A 20,490-nucleotide genomic window follows, 5' to 3' on the forward strand; every position below is an offset into this window, starting at 1 on the left:
TGGGCAAGACACTTAACCCCAAATTGCCTCTCTTCAAAGATCTCTTCTCTCACAAGTCACTTAATGTGTGTGTACACCAGTTTGTTTTGAGTGTTTGAGAGAGTCATGCCACTCACCTAAAGCGTGGCTGTAAACGTTTCAGAGCGAACCAACACTCCGGCCTAATATCCACCAAAAAGTGCCTTAAATCGATAGTGAGGAGGCATTTTGGATACATTAATGCATTGATGCTTTGTAGTTGCAAATCTGATAATGAAACGTGAACAACAAATCTGTGTTGAAATCGGCAGGAAGAGAGCTAGTAACGTTGACGGCAACAGCTGTTGTTATAAAGTATGGAACAGACCCCTATGGAGGTTCCATTGAGTTCCATTGTGGTGCATTCAAGCTCCATTCAGTAATAATTTGTATTGGATGAAAGTAAATTATAACGTTATCATGATGTGTTAAAATGTAATCTTGTAAAATTAAGTTTTTGGTGAGAAACTTGAATAAATCTAGTTGTTTTTGAAGGAGATGTTTTCACAGCATTAGTACTTTACTTAAACTGGCAACACAATGGATGGCTGAAAATCAGGGCCAGTTTACGCCTGCTATATTAGGGCTGGCTGGTAGAAACAATAGGTGGGCAACTATGGCAGTAGGAAGCCTAGACGTTAGAGAAGCGGACAATTAGCCCAAAGGTGGTGAGTTCAAATTCCAGTACAGATAGCACAAAAATCTGGTAAAATGGCAGCTGGCAACCAGATGGTTGTCGGAGTCTAGATCAGCTTGGGTATTGTGTCCTCAGGCCTCTCCAGTTGATGGCCGTATGTTTCTGTATGGGGTGTTTGGTTGGGTTAAATGCAGAAAATGAAGTCCCCTATGGGGATGAATAAGGTACTATTCTATAGGTGCAAACTCATCAGGGTGAAAAAGTTTTTTTTTTAATTATGCATGAGGATAAAGGGTAAAAACTCATCCTAGAATTAATGTACAAAAGTACAAAAACAAAAGTAATGTAAGGGGGACATCCACTATGTCTGGTTCACTAGAGACACTCACCTCACCTCTTTCCTCCATTGTCTCTCTGTTGGTCTGATTATAAACCCAACCATACTGATATATTCCAATGATATTATACCATATGATACCTGCCATGTATTTGATATTCTATTCAATTTTACGTTATATTGCTGTACTATGTTATACCGTATACTATGTTATATTATATACTTTGTTATATCGCTGTACTTGACTATATATCATGGTATACTACGCTACTCTATTACTCTGATACTACACCTTATACTGTGTCTTCCATAATATAGCATAATGTAAGATATTATAATGTTTATATGTTACACTTGCACTATATTCTGTTGTGTGAATACAGACAAACACTTGCTTTATCATAGCATAAAGCCCCCCCACCAGTATGCTTCAAGGGAGGCAACCACCAACTTATTAGTGGTTGTTGCAACATATGACAAATCTCTCTACGCCTTCGCATTGTCCTCTTTAATGCATCACACAATGTAGGAGGTAATGGTGGCAAGTTCCCAAGTTGAAATTGAAAAAGGGTGTAGGCTTTGAAGAGGATTTGTGCTCGAGATGGGTCCATTTCAGGTTTTGCCGAATGCATTTGTCATTATGAGATTATCTGGTGTATTGAAAAGTACCCCACATCAGCAACCTTCAGAATAGGGGAGGAGATGGGGAAGATGTGCATGGTGCACATTGTGTTTGTTTGTTTCATGTGTTTTTTGGGATGGCGAGACAAGACATGCAGTCAGTCTCAAAGAAAACTAAAACTGTGCCAATATGGCAACATTTGGGATTTGAAGGCAACAAAAGACCCGAGCCGAAAAACATAAATGTGGCAAATGTGTAAACACTGCGGGAGTCACTACACTCATTCATGGGCTCTCTCAGTGTCATTGTTTTCGGCTCAGGAGCGGCTGCTGAGTCAAGTGCGACATCAAGAGGTAAAATTCGATATACGATATATACCAGTGTTTGGCTTAATATCAAGCAGCTCTTAACATATTTTTACACCAGCCCAACCCTTGCTAGTACAGTTCCTTCGGGTGCCCCAGCTCTTGTCACTTCCTCTGACTGGCTGCTATTTAAGTGGGCAAACTGTGGCGGGCCATTTGGGTAAACCTCAATTCAGACTGCGATGTCAGAATGTTTTTGCATTGCTAACTTGCAACGGATTGTTTCAGTCAGCTTGTGGGGCTGGGTGCCCCATTGTAAACATAAGTGTCTCAACTTGCTTCAAACAAACTAGGTTGCACAACATATAAAGTTAAAGCAAAAGTGTTAACACCTCAATGGCCAAATTAAAATGCAGGGTATGATGCGTATGATGCCCTCATCATACAGATGTGCCAATGTGTGACGTGGATAGCACGAAGCACTCACCGACTTTTATGTTGCCTTCAGTTGTGCATATGAAAAATTATGAAAACAGCCTCTGAAACTTTTCAGATGCTGCAAGACAATCCAAACGGATAAACTTGGTACGTTGATTGTACATTGTGATTGTCTCGAGGAATTTGGACAACCACAGAGGAGGTAACTTTTCCTCATGCCAGCAGCTGTCTTTCATTAGCCATTTAGTTTTCCCTTCATTAATCATTTTCACAAATCTCAAAGCCACTAATTAGACTAACAAGCCTAGGGAGAAGGTGACACACCCTGAGGGACTCTTGGGAGTAAGAGAGGGCCTCTTTCTGAGTCATTTCTCCTGCTAGCTTTACACACACACGCATGCATGCACACGCACACACACACACACACACACACACACACACACACACACACACACACACACACACACACACACACACACACACACACAGATAGAGTGAAATGCTTTCAGCAGAGCGTTCGAATCAAACCTCACTACCTCAACATGTTAGGACTTGGGTTCAGTATTTATTATATTAGTGAGATTACTATTAAGATAACAATGTTTTTATGTTGAGGAATGAGTATAGTCAGAGAACAGTCCGGATGTGTGTGTTATCTGCAATCAACATCCTCTGTATGGTTTTATCCAAACGTATCTAAGCATGCATGTACATGGCTGTGTTGTCTATGAGACAGGCTTTAAAGTTGATAAATGGATGCCCCTATCATCTGCTTGGGGAGAATGGAGCTCTGTGCACATATGCTCAAAACTGCATTAAGTAAATCATTGTGCATATTAGGGCTGAATGAGTTTCTCATTTAAAATTTTCTGAATTAGCAATTTCAATTTCAGCAATGTTTGACATTTTAGTGACCACTTCTAATGCTACTGAGTCAGTTATGGCAGCGCTGGGTTCCATATACCTTTTTTTATTTCCTGTATAGTATTTTATACACAGCCTCATCGGAGAATATCCGTGATGAGCGCTATGGCCTGGGTAAGTCGGGGGTGCATGGTGACGCTGTGACTGTGCGTGTAGTGAGGCTGGAATAGTTGGGTCAATGGCGGACGCCTGGCGTTTTTCTTGGAGACATTGGGGTCGGGGAACTGCGTCGGCTTTAGGCTGTCCTTGAATGGACTCGTCCTCTTGTCTCTGATGGGGGAGGTGGACTGGGAGATGCGGAGGATTCGTAGATTGAACAGTAGTAGTTTTTTAAGTTGAAGAGAGATAAGCTGGGCGGGATATGGACCATTGAAGATACTTTGTAAGGACTTGCTGGACTCACTTGCTTCCATGAGTTTTGGATGGTATAAAACAATGTCTCGAGCACGGAGGTGGCGTAGGAATTTTCAGATTCAGTAGCTGGGCCTGCTTGCGATTGCTGGGAACTTTTGACTTGGTCATTTTGATACTGTCCAAAGATGTCTTCCTCAGAAAGAGATATTTAGTTAGGGCTTAAAATGGATACCGTTGACGTTAGTAGATCAGTTCTTTCGATTATTATAACAGTGTTGCATGCTCTCAGTTCTGGTAAAGAACATGAGAGTGAACAGGAGTGGGTAAGTTTGGTATTTATAGGAGATGCCGTAAGAGGCATGGCAGAGGTGTGGTCCTGCCCCCGAAATTCTGCTAATGCTAATGGTTTTAGAGCCCAGTGGTGCTGTTGTTAAAGAGCGACTGTGGCTCAGTGGTAGAGCAGGGTCGTCCTTCAACCAGAGGATCGGCGGGTCGATCCTCTGGTTGAACATGTACATGTCGATTGTGTCCTCGGGCATAACACTTAACCCCAAGTTAGTCCGGTAGCTGTGCCTATGGTGTGTGAATGTTGTATGAATGTTAGTTAGTCCTGATGGGCAGGTGGCACATGCATGGTAGCCCCTGCCATCATCGTATGAATGGGTGTGAATGAACATGTAGTGTTAAAGCGCTTTGAGTGGTCGGAAGACTAGAAAAGCGCCATACAAGTACGGTCCATTCACCATTTGTTGTGTTGTATCTGACAGGACTGACCAATTAGATGAGGCTAATAAAGGCACAAGTAAAAAGATCCTCTATAACCAGCTTCATAGATAATGAGATGAAAATTGCTGCCAGCTGAGATGACATCACACATGTGACATTTAGGATGCAACATTGTGTTTTCACATATGTGAGTGTGTGTGTGTGGTGTGTGTATGTGTGTGAACATACAATATAAGGTTAGTGCTGAAATTTGATGGCTTTCACAACTGTAGTTGGGTCCAGACCATAGAACAAAAAAATGGTTGCCTTTTTGTTGGTGTCTGCTTTGTGTTCACACTGTCTATTTACAAATGAACCAAGAGTTGTAAACATAAGGAAAACCTGAATGATGTGCTAATGCTAAACACAAGCAATGCCCAGGAACTGTCCATCCTATGAGAAACAGCTATTAACTGGGCTCAGGCAATTTAAACGGCTACACCACCACTGCTTTATGTCAAAATGTTGACTGCTGAACGTTATACTATAACTGTGTGCTCCCAGCCTTAATCACTGATTATCCTGTCTCAATGCCCGTCTGTTGAAGCAACAGTTTCAGTTCTTTTTTGGTTTATGCATGAAGATTCCCTCATCCTCACCCCTGACACTGACAAAGTTTGATTTTAGATGGAACCCAGAGGTCGTTATTAGGATCTCCAAAAGTGATATGCTTAAAACAATAATATAATGGGCTTAAAAGTTTAATGGGAGATGAACTACTCTGTCTCTCATTTAGGCTTCACTGGACAGCTAACCAGCTACCTGTGCTAAATACCTGTCTGAAATTGAAAATGAGTGAAATTATTGGGAACAAAATGCCTGTCACAACTACCATCACTGTCAGTACATTTTTATTTTCAGCATCATATATTTAAGTCCAAATATATGTCCTGTAGAGAATCTATCATTTTCCCTCTGGCGTGTTAAGTGCACATAACAGGGAGTTTTCAGTTTTGCTGCTTAAATACAATAACATGTTCAGTTGTGACACAGGAAATGTACTGCTTTAACGACAAGAGTCCATGCTGCTTACTGCCAAGAGGTTAAAGCTCTCCTCTGATCGCGGCAGGTTGAGCCCCCCCCTTACTCTGGGCTGATGCTCAGAATATGATATACATATATAATATGATTGCTATCAAAGCTCCAGAGCCCCAGCAAAACGGTATTTGGGACAGCCCAATTGACATTGCAAGCATGAACCAAATAAATAAAAAACAATGCAACAGAACGATGCCTTATAATGAAAACACTAGTGTTACAGTTTTATTGTACTCAGCCTATAAGTTACTTTAGATGCAGTCAGTTCAGTTCAAAGATCTGTCTTTTGTAAGCATGCACAGGAATTTAGTTTTTTCATGAACTATGAAATAAACACAAAAAAACAAGAAACAAAAGAAAGTTGTAAGTCACTGGCCGTGTATTTGGGTATAGGCCTGTATATTTGTGGTGCTGTATTAAGCCTTTTTTCGGACTTCACAGTGCATTTTGTAGGTGAATGTTTTTGTATTTGCTTCACCCATATTACCAATAAATTAATAAATATACTAAAATAAAAAAACTTCTCGCATCTGGTGTGGTATCTGGCCATTTATATAGATTCAATTTTAGAATACAATGGAGGTAAATGGAATTTAGTTTGTTGTCCAGCATTGAAAAAATACATTTATGATATTCAACAGCAACAACTCTTTCCAGAAACACTGCCCTTGTTACTCGAGACAATCCACATCCACACAACACAATGTCTTACAGTTTTCATTGGAATTACTTTCCGCTGAAGAAATAACCCTACAGTGTGGTCTGGAATCCACCCATCCCATACCCAAATCCCAGACCTCATTGGACATGGGCTCCCTTACTCGCAAAATCCCGATTTAACGCACGATTGTGAACATTATAAGTCATGACTGCAATTGGACTCAATATGTCATGAACAATGTTGACTTGGTAGAAACAGAACAAAAAAAGAAGGCTGGGGTGGGGGGCTGGGATATCTACTTTGTGGCTATTATGTTTACCTCACTTTTAATTGAGGAACTGCCAAAATACACATATGAAGACACAAGTACAACACATCTCTCTAACCCACTGCTTCAGTCCAAACAAGTTCAATTTACAACACCAGTTTGTTTGTAAGGTGTGAAAGAACCTTAAAGAACTGAATTTAATCCTTCTACTCTAATCGTAAATACCCTACAATGCACAAATGAATGAAGTGCAAAGTGCATTTAAAATCATAAAACGTCAAGTCACTGTCATCACTCATGTTCATTCTCCATCTGTTTCTCCTTCCCCTCTTTCTCTTCTTCCTCTGTCTCTGCTCTGTGTGGGTTTTGTGTTATAGCCAATTGCATCCCTCAATGCCAGAATGGAGGAATGTGCCTTAGGCCTCAGCTATGTGTCTGCAATCCTGGCTCAAAGGGGACGGCATGCGAACAGAAGAAGGTGGCCACACACCCCTTTCCAGCCCTGCCCGGGAATGGGCCCACCAACGGGCACACCGCCGGTAACTCAAATGGACACACCAACGGACACAATATGGTACCCCAGCGGCCCATACCTCAGCAAGTTCCTCCCAATGGTTATAACTCTGCCCCCCCTCCATCCAACATGGCCCAGATGAAACTAAGTGTCAAGGCGGCCCCCCAGCTTGTAAGACCACATTACATCCAACAGCACATCCAACAACAGTAAGTACCACGCTTTATTTGTTCAGAAAAAATTGGCTGAGCTCCATGCTGTATTTCACCAACTTCAAATGAATGTAGTTTCACTAACTGACTCTGGCAGAAGGTCACTAGAAGCACTCTCTGTCTTCCACTGCCGAGCTGCCCACACATTCTGCTACGAATAACCCTGGGCATGGTAAAGTCAAAGATTAACCTTTTAAACACAAGATGAAAAAACTGTAATTTGTAAAACTTTTTATTACATGAACATCCAGATACGTCTACTTTACTTTTCCACATTTTTCCAGGAGATTTACACCTGTGACCCTTTCTGCTACAAGCTCATATCGCTGACCTTTCGGCCTCCCATTTTGTCTAATTATCTCTATTGAGAGAGCATGTTTTTGCGTCCACCTTCTATGGTATATGGTGTCTAACATTACCCTAACCTGGTACGAGGCTTCATCTGTTGATAATCACACAGGCAGTTTTTTTAGCAGCACGCTGACTCTTTAACCATGTTTACACGTGGGATTAACAGATGTCTTGGGTGATCCGATCACAAGTGGACAGCTTTAAATACGACAGTTCACACCTGGAATCAGATTGCCTCTCCACAAGATTGACCACTTGTGATCAGATCTCATTTCACTGCTCTATATGCAAATATTAAGAAATTAAAAGAAGAAGAAGAAATCCAAACTGCCCAAGATGTTTGACACAATGGTAATATATCTCCATGGGCCTTTTTCAAAATGTCCAGTGTAAAACCCCAGTGTAAGATATTTTATTGAGTTGCCTCTGAGCAAAATGCTAGGAATTGAGTGAATTTAAGTTCCCTCTGGTAAGCAGGGATACAATGTATTTGTCAAGGGCTTTTATTGTGAAAGGTAAGAACGAGACTTTGCCGTCTTGGTTCAGACTACGGAGCGTCCGTGTTATTTGGTAAATGGTCTGTTCTTGTATAGCACTTTTCTAGTCTTCCACTCAAAGCACTTTTACACTACATCTCATCATTCACCCATTCATACACTGATAGCAGGGGCTACTATGCAAGGTGCCACCTGCCCATCAGGACTATCTAATCATTCACGCAACATATGACAGTGTCTTGCACAATGACATATTGACACGGAGTGGCGAGCTAAGGGATCGAACCGCCGATCCTCTGATTGAAGGACAGCCCTGCTCTACCACTGAGCCACAGTCGCCCCAATTATCTGATATTGTCTAAATCATTTACTAATACAGCTTTAGATGACAGAGATCTGATATTTCAGATCCATATTTAATTTTCCTACTTTGTTGCACTGTTGCATTGGTGGTGTTATTTATTATTTGGTTATTTTCTACAATTCCTCCTCTGTTGACTTTTGATTTCATTAATTTAAGTGGCAGTGAGGTAGACACAGTCACTATGGGGTTTTGGGTGGGTAACTGCTCTCGTGGAAGTGCAGAGAAGTTTGTAAGACTGCAACTCTGCTTCCTAGTCTCAACCCTGGGTTGTCATGGATTAGGTCCACTAATATACTGGGTCAGATATGAGATCCGCTCCATCCAAAGTGGGATAAATGCCGTCACTCCTAATCAGACCAGCTTTTACCCAGAAATTCTGCCAATTATCTATGAAGCCCACATTGTTTGCTGGACACCACCTTGACAGCCAGCGGCAGAATGATGACATGTGGCTAAACATGTCATCACTGGTCAGGTTTGGAAGGGGGCCAGAGACATTGTCTTTGCGTACGTACACACCACATTAACTTTAGTGACCCCAAATGGCGTAATCGGGTGTCATTGCCGCCGACGTGAATTACAATCTTATTGTATTCAGTTTGAAATATGATTCAATGTCGCCCAATCTAGCCCCGGGAATCCATGTGACTATGGCCCCTGGTTTTTGCTAACTTCACGTTGTCAGAATAATAATAATCATCAAAGTATCTTAAGTCAGTCTATATTCCAACTCTACCCTTATAATTATTGTAATGAGCTTTGCACATCATGCATCATCACATCATTCAAGTGACCAAAATGAGTTTCCTTTGTAGGAAGTCGGGGATTCACCCTGAGAGACAGGTGAAGGAGCTCAGAGTAGAACTGTTGATCTCTCAGATTGTAAGGAGCCAGTTGTGCTGCATCAGATGCCCCCTGGAACCCTCCCTCTGGAGATTTGAAGGGCAGGTCAAACAGGGAGGAGACAATGTGGCAGACCCAGAATACACTGGATATATTCGATATTCCACATCAAGAGCCTACGTAAAGAGCTATAGCTAGTGGCTAGGGGGAAACTCTTTAATGGTGCTTAAACACTGTAAGAGCCATTAGAGAGTCTCTCTGATCCCCTCAATCAACCAGTCGGTCAGCCTGTTACCCAGAACAAAGCATACACTCCAGAGATATTCTTCATTTCCCTCCCAGGAGTCCGCCTGCCTCAGTTAGGATATTGATAGTTTGTGAGTGGGCTCTGGTGAGGTTCAGTGGGTTCATTACGGTAGACAGAGTATGTCAGCTCTCGTGGGGAAGAATACTTGGACGACTTGAGTTTAGAAGTCGGTGGATTGTGATTGTGGCCAGAGCAGTGAAGGCCGAAACTGAAGAGATTCAGCCCCCGACACACACACACACACACACACACACACACACACACACACACACACACACACACACACACACACACACACACACACACACACACACACACTCTTCACTCCCTCAACCCTGACTCACCGATCTGTTTATGTAGAAATGAGTGGAATCTTCTCCCTGATATTTAGGACTAGCAGGCTCTTGTAACCAGTCATTGGACACTCTCCAAACTCTTCTCTTACTTTTTTTATTTGATGGCTCAGTCATTGCCAACCAGGCGGTCATGCTAGCTATTTTGTTGAGACTGGAATGAGATCTTATGTTTATAACTTCTCTTTGGCTGTCACTATTCTGTCTGTCTTACAGCTCAGGTTTGAAGCTCTTCGTGGCCAAATTTAGGACTAAGCATCTAGAAATAGTTGATCTGGTAGCATAACATTTTGTGTCCAACAAATACTGAAATCACTTACTTTTTTGGCTTTTTGTTTGAGAAAAACACATACGCAATTCTCCATTAACTCCACTGTATCAACATGTTTATTTCTGCATTTAGATATGAATAACTTAGTGCAGTTTGACCTGTACAATATGTAGACAGACAAAGTGGTGAAGGTAGACAGCAAGCAGTATAATGATTAGGACCCAAAAGCATGAATCCAAAACCCAGTAGATAGGGAGTCAAAAAGCAGGCATGGAAACGAGGCCGGCAAACAGAGAAAGGCAAAAAGGCAAAAGTCCAAGGCACAGGCAGAATATCATGCAGCACACAGATGATCTGAAAGGGAACAGGTGGAAATGGGCCAGAAATGGGAACAGGTGAGCAGGTGGGTGGGGCCGTCAGGTGATGGGCATTGGCGGGAACAGGAGTTATTACAGGTCAGGAGGGAGTTGTAGGGTCGGAAATGACAGGAGACTTAACATGCAGGTAAAGATGAGAGGCTGTTATAACACCCTGTAGTTCAAAGATGAAACACAAGACCCAAAAAAAACATCTTTATTTTAAGATTTTGTGTCACTGCAACAGGAAACAGTAATAGGATACAGCAAAAAACACATGAATCATCATTATAATAATATGGTAAGAAATTAACCTCTCATCATAGAGGAACACACACTATTTCTTAGCTTGTTTTTGGTATGTAGTACTTCTACTCTGATGTTAACTAACTCAAAGTCGTCATCCTCTGAAAGAAATAGTCCAGTGCTTTTCAAACCACATGTATTTGCTTTATCCCTGAGGATGATATGAGACAAAATCAATCTAATGCCTGTTCGAACTCTGATTTTACACATCAAAGTGTGTTTCCAGGTTTTGAGGAGTACTGTGCATATGTGAAAGTGTCAGTTGGTCTGAAGAAGGGCTGTGTTTTGGCAAGCATCTCACAATAAGATGATATTGTATTGTGATACACGTACCACAATACAATATATCATGATATATCGCACAGTATAGTCACTCAGCAGTAAACACACTGAACTGAAATGCACTTGCCTTAAAAATATATTATATAGTATGAAAATAAATTGCATATTGTATTCTCATTGTGTCACTGAACACTTTTTTACTAAAATGCACTTGCCACAACTTCATTTGAAATACATATTATATTGATGCCATAAACATCATATGAAATAAAGTGCCTGAGGTAAGGTTGTCTGTCACTATGGCTGGGTCCTTCCCATTTATATCCCATTCCTCCAGGTTCAGTAACTCTGCAATGTTACTGCTTGTACAGCTCTCGTGCATTGACCGTGTCTGCAAAACACGTGAAACTAGTTCCCATGTGTGATGTAATCGTAAATTGTGTCTGGAAGGGTCTAGATGTTTTGACACGTTTCTCACCTCATCGTAAGTCCTGGGCTCTACACTGCTACATACATCCATCATGTGTCGGCAGGAATGAGTCAGGATCACGTTGCGTGGCTCTACAGTATACGGCCCCTTGCTTGTGAGACGCCATGTTTTGATTTTGGCCGGATAATCTGACAAGCCGGAAGGTCTTTGGCCTTAGTTTAGAAGGTAATAGGCAACGACATCTAGTGTTACAGGAGCGGAGGAGGAGAATGTTTGACCCACACAGGGATTCGAAATTATTGTTTTTCCGCATTTTACATTCTTGTTTATTTGCTAGCGGTTGTCTTCTTCCCTGCCCCCCTGTAAGTGGACCAGCATGAAACTATTGCTTAAACAAGTAAATAAATAAATAAGGGACCCAAAGAAAATGTCCTTAAAAAGTATGATGTAATCAGAATCCCATGTGAAGTGCACAATTGTTGCTGTGGTCACGTAGCACAAATGAAAGAAATTGGATGAATTCCTCTAGGCTGTAAACAGTGGTGATAAAAAAATCAAAATCCATGCTCCCTTTGCCTTTCTGAATATAGATTCTACCACCCCTACCCCCAATAACACTAGATACCAGTGTGTGTGTGTACACTTGCGTTGCACGCATGTTTACACATATCATGTCCACCATGTGAATACAAATTCACTAATAATCCTAAAAGAGTGTCCAGAAGGTTTTACCAGAGGATGGTTTTATGACTATGTTTCAGAAATGATTATCTTACATGATAAAATGATGCATGTAAACACATTACTGTATATCATAAAGGAGACAGGCATACCCTATACATAGTTGCATAACCTAAACAGAAGATCTATTTATGACATTACAGGATCATAGCAGAGCTATTTACAAGGCTATCGTTTTCTGTTTATTTATACTGTGGCAGGGGGACTATCACATGAATGAGATGAAAATATTCCCGGTTGACAAATGACCTTTGCCTCCATGTTTATCATCTCCTTTCTGTGGGCTTGCACTCTCCTTGTATCCTTCATTGGACAACCTTGAGAAGGCCATATCTCTTTTCCATCGTGTTAAAACCTTTATATGATTATGATTATGTAACCTTATGTTTTAGAGTCACCATCAAGAGGAATTTTGCACTTGTACACTAAGAAATAAACTAATCATGATTGTCATGAAGTTGTGGCTAGTTTTATTTCCCATATACAGTATAGTTTTTGCAAACAATAGGCTGAGAGCAAAAGGTTCACATTAGCATGTTAACATGCTCATAATAAAAAATATTAAAAGATATTGTGCCTTAAAACAATAGTCAGGTACCTGTGTGCACATTGAACCTAATAATCATTCCTACTGATCTCTTTCTGTGCACAAATATTGTAAAGTTATTATGAGGCTTCAGCAGTCCTGGGCAGTGTTTCTTGTTGAGCTGCAGTGGAAGGATAGTAGCACAAAGAGGAAATTTGCTAGTTTAACCCTTCGCAGTTTTTACGCCCAGCGGCCAAGTTGTGTAAGTAGCAAATGTACATGTGCCCATCTATACGCCCACTCGCCTGTTGATCTTAAAATGAGCGTTGTTATCTTGAGGCAGCACAAAGCGAGTGCACCGTTGAGTAAATGGTGAAAGTATTTTACTGCTATTTAAAGGGCGCATGATTCAGATAGCAAGATGCGCCTACATAGAACATAGTACATCAGAAATTTTGATTTAATTTTTCTGCAACAATTTATAGTGGAAATGTTTTTATTTACGGAAAGGAAAACAAAATCCTCTGTCAAGCACTCAGAAAATACATGTGGAGGCTCTCACATAATGTGTGTAAGATGAGATAAAATGAGATAAGTCACCAACGTTATTTACATCATCCTCTAGGGACCTTTCATTGGAATCTATCCAATAGTTGTACCCAATAGGGGCCTATCCAGAAATAATAGGTATGAGAACAGGCTTGAAATAGACCAGAGGATAATTAAAGCCAATCAAAAATGTGATTTACCTCAAAAGACCCAAATACAGAAAGAAGTCAATAGAAACAGACTTGCTTCCATTGACTTTTTTCTGTATTTGCTTGGATCCACTTTGGTATAAAACAGATTAACCCACTAACTTCAGACCTGTGGCAAACCACCCTAGGACCCTACCAGGACAAAGTAAGACTGTATATCTACTTTTATTGTCTATTACGATCATACACAGCACAGCATAGTCACATTTTGCATTCATCTCATCCTAGTATTAGGAGCAGTGCATAGTAGTTACTTCAGCTACTAAACGGTGCCTGGGGAGCAATTTGGGGGATTTGGTGCCTTGCTCAAGGGCACCTCAGGCTTGCCTAGGAGTTGAACAGACCCCTCTCCATCTACAATACTACATTCCATACTTGGTCCGTCCAGGGACTTGATCCAGCGACCCTCCCCAGAAACTGAGCTACTGCTGCCTATAATTCATACTGGCCTGACTTGGGTTTGTGATGGCTCTCAGATTTTGAGAACCCCAGACAGGACAGGTTCCCCTTATGTGCTTGATGGATGGATCCATGTTGACAACATATTATTCCCATTTTCCTCCCATTTTAACACCAGAGAATCCTGTGCATTCATTTCCATAGCCTTCCCCTCTATCTGTTGGTGAGGAATTTATCTCTTTAATTGAGTTGAGATAAGCCGCTTATCTCCACCAATGTCAGACTGCATGATTGCAACTCAGAGTACATGCCCCATTTGGCTGAGTGATGTTCTGGCATTCAGTCTGTAGTAAACAGGGCTGACTGTATAAAGTTTATTGACCTAATTGAAAAGATAAAGGAAGTAAACACGGTATATCTCCAAGCAGACCGCAGGCATTTACACCACTACTTTTAATATTAGAGGATGTAGAAGATGCCTGGTGGTTCCAATTACTAACAGCTGACCAGATACAGATGAGCACACATGTACATATATTCAAGCTTACTTTTATTTGTACCACAAGCCAATGCAAGAGTCTGTGGGCTCAAATAGATCACTATTATTGCTATGCACATGAAAATAATACACAAACAGTCCCATCTGGCAATATGTCGAGTGCAGTCATTTTTTAGCTTCTCCCATAAGTTTTGGTCCTGTAAAGTTACCTCCACGTGGACTGGAGCGACTTACCCTGCATTATACCATTCAAATAAACCATCACTCAAAGCAGGTGTAGTCTGTATGAATAGTTGTCCGACTATGTCTTAAACTGTGTCCACACTCAAGGGCCTACTGTCCTTTTTGACAGTCTGTCTTCGAAAGCATTCATAGTGTTGCACTTGTTTGGACACACAAAATGTTCTGAACGAAGTTGTATAATGTTGGCGGATATGTCCGAAGAAATTGTAGTACAGAAATGTAAAAGATATATTTGAGGTAGTTTAGGAACTGTTAGAGCAAGATAAATATAATTATTTTAATAGGACAGTTAAATGATCCTCTTCATAAATATCTTGGTTACAATAAAAAAACAAAAACTAATTTAGGTAATATAATGGTATCCACACATTAAAAAAACAGCACCAGCAAGGCTGTATTTCTAAGATGACTGTTAAAAGTTTTTAGTTTACTTCTACTCATGAAGAAGAGTGGCTGCATTCTCTTTGGATTCATTGTAGTTACAATACAGTTCAATAGAGAGTGGAAGTCATGATGTAATGGCGGGGCTAGCCTCTGTTCAACTCGGTTCTGTAACTCGTGGTGACGGCTCAAATTGTAATCCTTGAATACAGCGACTTGCAGAATAAACAGACAACTTAACGATGTCTTTAGTAAAAAAATAGTTCATGACTTGTTAAATATCTTACATTCAATATCAATGGATTGCTTTTTACCTCTCATCTTGGCCACTCACCTACTGTACAATACAGTTGCTACATGTGAAACCTATCTCCATGCTTAAGTACTGATGTAGCTATTGTACTGGCTGTGGAACTAGCATTATACTTTATAACCACAAGATATCAGTGTTGGGTTGTCATTTTTGGTAGACACAGATACCCTAAAACTATTTATAAAAGCTGAATATCTGATAATGGCATCGTCAGAAGTGTGCTGCAGGGCACAGCGGTAATAGCTAATAGCTGGCTAACACAGTACACTACACTACACAACGGAAATTAAGCAGGCATAATATTGACCATGTTCATGATCATGCTTAGCTAAGCATGTTAGCATGCCAACATTTGCTGCTCAGCACTAAACACAACATACAGCTGAGGCTGGTATGAATTAAGGCTGGTTGATACGACCGAAATCTTCTATCTTGATGTCAGTCAGTCGTTCATATCTTGATCAAATCCAATATGGCATATTTTCTGGTAATTCAATAAATAAAATATTTCCAGCTATACATTGACTATGTTTGTATGTCGGCAAAATACAGATTCATCAGATTAAGACAGCTATTTGATTTAACTACACTGTCGTATTACCATGAGCAGAATTCTTATCAATTCAGATTTTCTGTGAAGAGAAATGTGGGTTAGTATGTGCTTGTTATAATCAATTTAAAGACATAATTGTGTATCACGATACATCAAGATTACATTTCATCACAATATGATACCATTGAGAACACATGAGGAGGTGAAGTCTTTTATGAAAACTCTCATTAAAGCAGATCACTTAGCATTACAAACCGGCACTTGCAAATGCTCAAACACTCCAAAGAGTAAATCCACAATGAATCGCAGAGGGCAGAAAGATGCTGCTGCACTGCTCTCTATGTGTTGGAACTTTCAAGAACTTCTGGTTGCACCACAGTCACTGTTGTGACAGCAGGTGGTTAATACCAGCTGTCAAAGGAAAAACACCTGCTGTAAGACATCAAGTGTAGGGGAGATTGCCCCCTTCAGTCAACTTAGCCATAAAGTTATGCATAGATACTGAACAATGTCCAAGGCTCGTTTCTGGACACTGTAAAACAGGATGATTGATGTGTATTAATCTTGTGTTACCATTTAATTTGTTTGTGTTTTTTATATTCTATTTGACAACTTATCATGTTCTTTTTTCCCTCCAGGATCCGGCCTATGCCAATGCACCCAGGTCAGAGCCATCAGTATGTTATAAAGCCCAAATACTACCACACACACACCACACAGACGCATGTCCAATCCCAACCTGAGAGGCCGATCCCCCTGACAGTGGCACACAACCCCATCCATGGTGAGTAAGTCGCCCTACAGATCACCTTTTACTTTCATTTAAACACTGTATGCTAATCAAGTTCCTAAGGCAAAGATTTGGTCACTGGTGTGAAAATCAACCTTGACCTTGATCAGACCTGATCCTTTTGGAGGTTAAGGTTAAGGTTAAGGTTTTTGTAAGATATCATAAGAAACCGTTTTATGATACGTTGCATCGCTAGTCACCTATTGTGGGTACATTGTTCTTTGGTGAGTACATTATGAAGACCAAAAGGTACATTTTACACTGTTATACTAGTCATTGATAACTCCATGGAGTAGTCTATGAACACATGATTCTGTATGGTTACCATTGTTATGCACCTAAAAAAAAAGAGTACTTTCTGAAAGGGATTGTTGCTCTACTTGAATATTACCACAAAATCAACAAGCATGAAATAATAACAGCAGAAAATGTGGATGTAATTTTTATAAATAACTATTTGTAATTCTATTTTCAAAGTCAAGCTTTGTTTATGGTGAGAATTCCTGTGAATCCCAGAGAAAATGTGATACATTCCCGGAAAGTAATCCTTTTAAAACCACGGGAAAACCTTCAACCTTAATTTATACACATATACACATGCCACACACATATGCACACAAAACACATCTGCTCTACCACTGTGAGGATGTGGAGAGAATATGGAGCTTGCAATTGGGCAGGAACAGGATTTGTTCAAATTGCAGCTCCAGCGGTAATGGCATAAAGACTTAAGCATTGCCTGCTGCTTGGGGCTGTCGAAAATGAGTTATTAGTCTAATTTTGTGAGGGCAATTTCAGACCAAGGCAGAGTGTGAGAGTTATAGGAGAGATGGAATAAAATAACTGTGTCATCTGGGGGAGAACCCCTCAATTTGCTGAAACAACAAGGGCCTGGATAGATATGAATGGGGAGGGCTGTCGAGAGCGGAGCTTGAATACCTGTTATCTACCCCCCATTAAAGGCTCTATGCTGCTCAACAGCCTTCCCACAGAAGACACATTATCTTTCATTCACAGTTTCAAGTGGAAGCCAGTGCTGAACGGCTGCTGACACTCAAAGGCATGAATAGACCACTGCCTGGGACTTTCAGTTTGTTACTTCCCTGTGCACAATGTATTTATAGACAAACAGCTAATACACCACACCGTCAGCTATGTAAGGCTTAGGTTCCTTTGATGGATGGTGGCTTGTGGCATTCACATTTTTATGAGACACATTTATTTCTGAGCTGCCCAAATCATTTAGAGAAAAAAAAGGTTTTTGGACCAACTTTGGCTGGCGGTCACACTCTTATATATCTGACAGATCAACAACAGCTGTAATTTACCAGCTCGTGGTTGGTTATTGTGGTTTGTCATAAATTCAAGGCCATCGTCAGACTGGCCAGTATGCATCTATGAATAAGTCAATATTTTTTAAAGAATCTGTAGACTGCAGTTTGAGTGGTTGTGCCTCTGGCCACAGCCAGGCGGAACGACTTGGGGATGTTAAATGGGAGGTCGGCAGACAGTGTTGATGCTTGGTTTTACAGCGCTGTAGACTCTAGTAGACCCAGACATGGCCACAGTGACCCAGACCCAGTTTCAAAATATGATCCCAATCTTGGTTTAACTTCAGCTAGCAGTTGGAAAATGCCAGAGAAATGACCTGCCATTGAGGGAAAATGGGGCACAAACACATATACAGAGGAGAGAAGACAGCCACTAACATTTCCAAATCATTCATATTCATGACATTTGTTGGGAAATTTAAGAGAAATAACTGTTTTGTACGCCTTGGGGCATTTCAAGGCTTGCCTTATTTGAAGTACACTTCACGGCCTAGATTCTGGCCTTAGATGGTCTGAGGGTTAAAAATGAGATACCAAAGGATTCACCATTAAATTAAATTAAATTAAATTAATTTTTGTATAGCCCAAAATCACAAATTACAAAATTGCCTCTGAGTGCTTTACAATCTGTACACATATGACATCCTCTGTCCCGGAACCCTCACATCGGAACAGGAAAGAGACCTGTGGGAGAACAACAGAGGAGGGCTCCCTCTCCCAGGATGGACAGAAGTGCAATAGATGTCATGTGTACAGAATGAACAGCATAACAGAATTATAACACATTCAATGCATATGACAGAACCACGGTAGGAGGCAAGACCATGGTCCACGGACCAATGGGACATCAATTCATACAGACAGAGATGAAGAAGAGGAGAGAGGAGCTCAGTGTATCCTGAGTCCCCCGGTAGTCTAAGCCTATACCAGCTTGTCTAAGGGCTGGTCCAAGGCAAACCTGAGCCAGCACTAAATATAAGCACTATCAAAAAGGAAAGTCTTAAGCCTACTCTTCAATGTGGTGAGTGTGTCTGCCCCCGGACTGAAACGGGAAGCTGGTCCACAAAAGAGGAGCTTGATAACTGAAGGCTCTGGCTCCCATCCTACTTTTTAAGACTCTAGGAACCACAAGTAACCCTGAATTAATGGAGCGCAGCTCCCTAGTGGGGTACGATGGTACTATAAGCTCCTTAAGATATGATGGTGCCTGACCAGTTCAGGCTTTGTAGGTGAGGAGAAGGATTTTAAATTATATTCTAGATTTTACAGAGAGCCAGTGCAGAAAAGCTAATACAGGAGTAATATGATCTCTTTTCTTAGTTCTTGTTAGTACATGAGCTGCAGCATTCTGAATCAGCTGGAGAGATTTAAGAGACTTATCAGAGCAGCCTGAAAATAAGGAATTGCAGTAATCTAGTCTAGAGGTAACAAATGCATGAACTCATTTCTCTGCATCGCTTTGAGACAGGCTGTGCCTGATTCTTTAAATAGTACGTGGGTGAAAAAAGGCAGTCCTAGAAGTTTGTTTTATCTGAGAGTTAAAAGACAAATCCTGATCAAAGGTAACTCCGAGAGTCTTTACGGTGATGTTGGATGCCAGCGCGATGCCATCTAGAGAAACTATATCATTAGATAACTGATGACAGAGGTGTTCTGGGCCTAGTAGAATAACTTCAGTTTTGTCTGAGTTTAACATCAGGAAGTTGCAGGTCATCCAGGTTTTTATGTCCTTAAGACATGCTTGCAGTTTAGTGAGCTGGTTGGTTTCATCTGGTTTGATCGATTGATATAATTGAGTATCATCTGCATAACAATGAAAGTTTATAGTGTTTTCTGATAATATTGCCTAAAGGAAGCATATATAAGTTGAACAAGATTGGTCCAAGCACAGAACCTTGTGGAACTCCGTAACTAACGTTGGTCATCATCGAGGCTTCATCGTTTACAAACTGAGATCGATCCGATAAATAGGATCCAAACCAGTTCAGTGCGGTTCCTTTGATGCCAATATAATGTTCTAGTCTCTGCAACAGGATGTGATGGTCAATGGTGTCGAACGCAGCACTAAGGTCTAACAAGACAACAACAGAGACGAGTCCTTTGATGCAATTAGAAGGTCATTAGTTATTTTTACCAGAGCTGTCTCTGTGCTATGATGCTTTCTAAATCCTGACTGAAAATACTCAAATAAACTATTGTTACGTAGAAAGTCACACAACTGATTTGCAACTGCTTTCTCAAGGATCTTAGAGAGGAAGGGAAGGTTAGAGATCGGTCTGTAGTTAGCCAACACCTCTGGATCGAGAGTTGGCTTCTTAAGAAGAGGTTTAATTACAGCTACTCTGAAGGACTGCGGTACATGGCCTGTTAGTAAAGACAGGTTGATCATATCTAGTAAAGACGTGCTAAATAATGGTAGCACTTCTTTAAGCAGTCTAGTCGGTATAGGGTCTAAGAGACAGGTAGAAGGTTTAAACGTAGAAGTTGTTGAAGTTAATTGGTG

The 20,490-nt window shown here is 40.8% G+C and overlaps 1 protein-coding gene across 3 annotated transcripts in view; it reads left to right on the forward strand.

Annotated features, from left to right (window-relative positions):
• Positions 1-20,490, forward strand: part of ltbp1 (latent transforming growth factor beta binding protein 1) — a 122,565-nt gene that overhangs the window by 13,635 nt on the left and 88,440 nt on the right. For all 3 annotated transcript variants that reach the window (XM_079169021.1, XM_079169022.1, XM_079169023.1), the window contains exons 3-4: positions 6,745-7,090; positions 16,505-16,650. In XM_079169021.1, coding sequence (XP_079025147.1) covers positions 6,745-7,090; positions 16,505-16,650 — 492 coding nt within the window. The remainder of the gene's footprint in view (positions 1-6,744; positions 7,091-16,504; positions 16,651-20,490) is intronic.

This window comes from Pholis gunnellus (assembly GCF_910591455.1).
Source record: "Pholis gunnellus genome assembly, chromosome: 11".
Classification (NCBI taxonomy): Eukaryota; Metazoa; Chordata; class Actinopteri; order Perciformes; family Pholidae; genus Pholis; species Pholis gunnellus.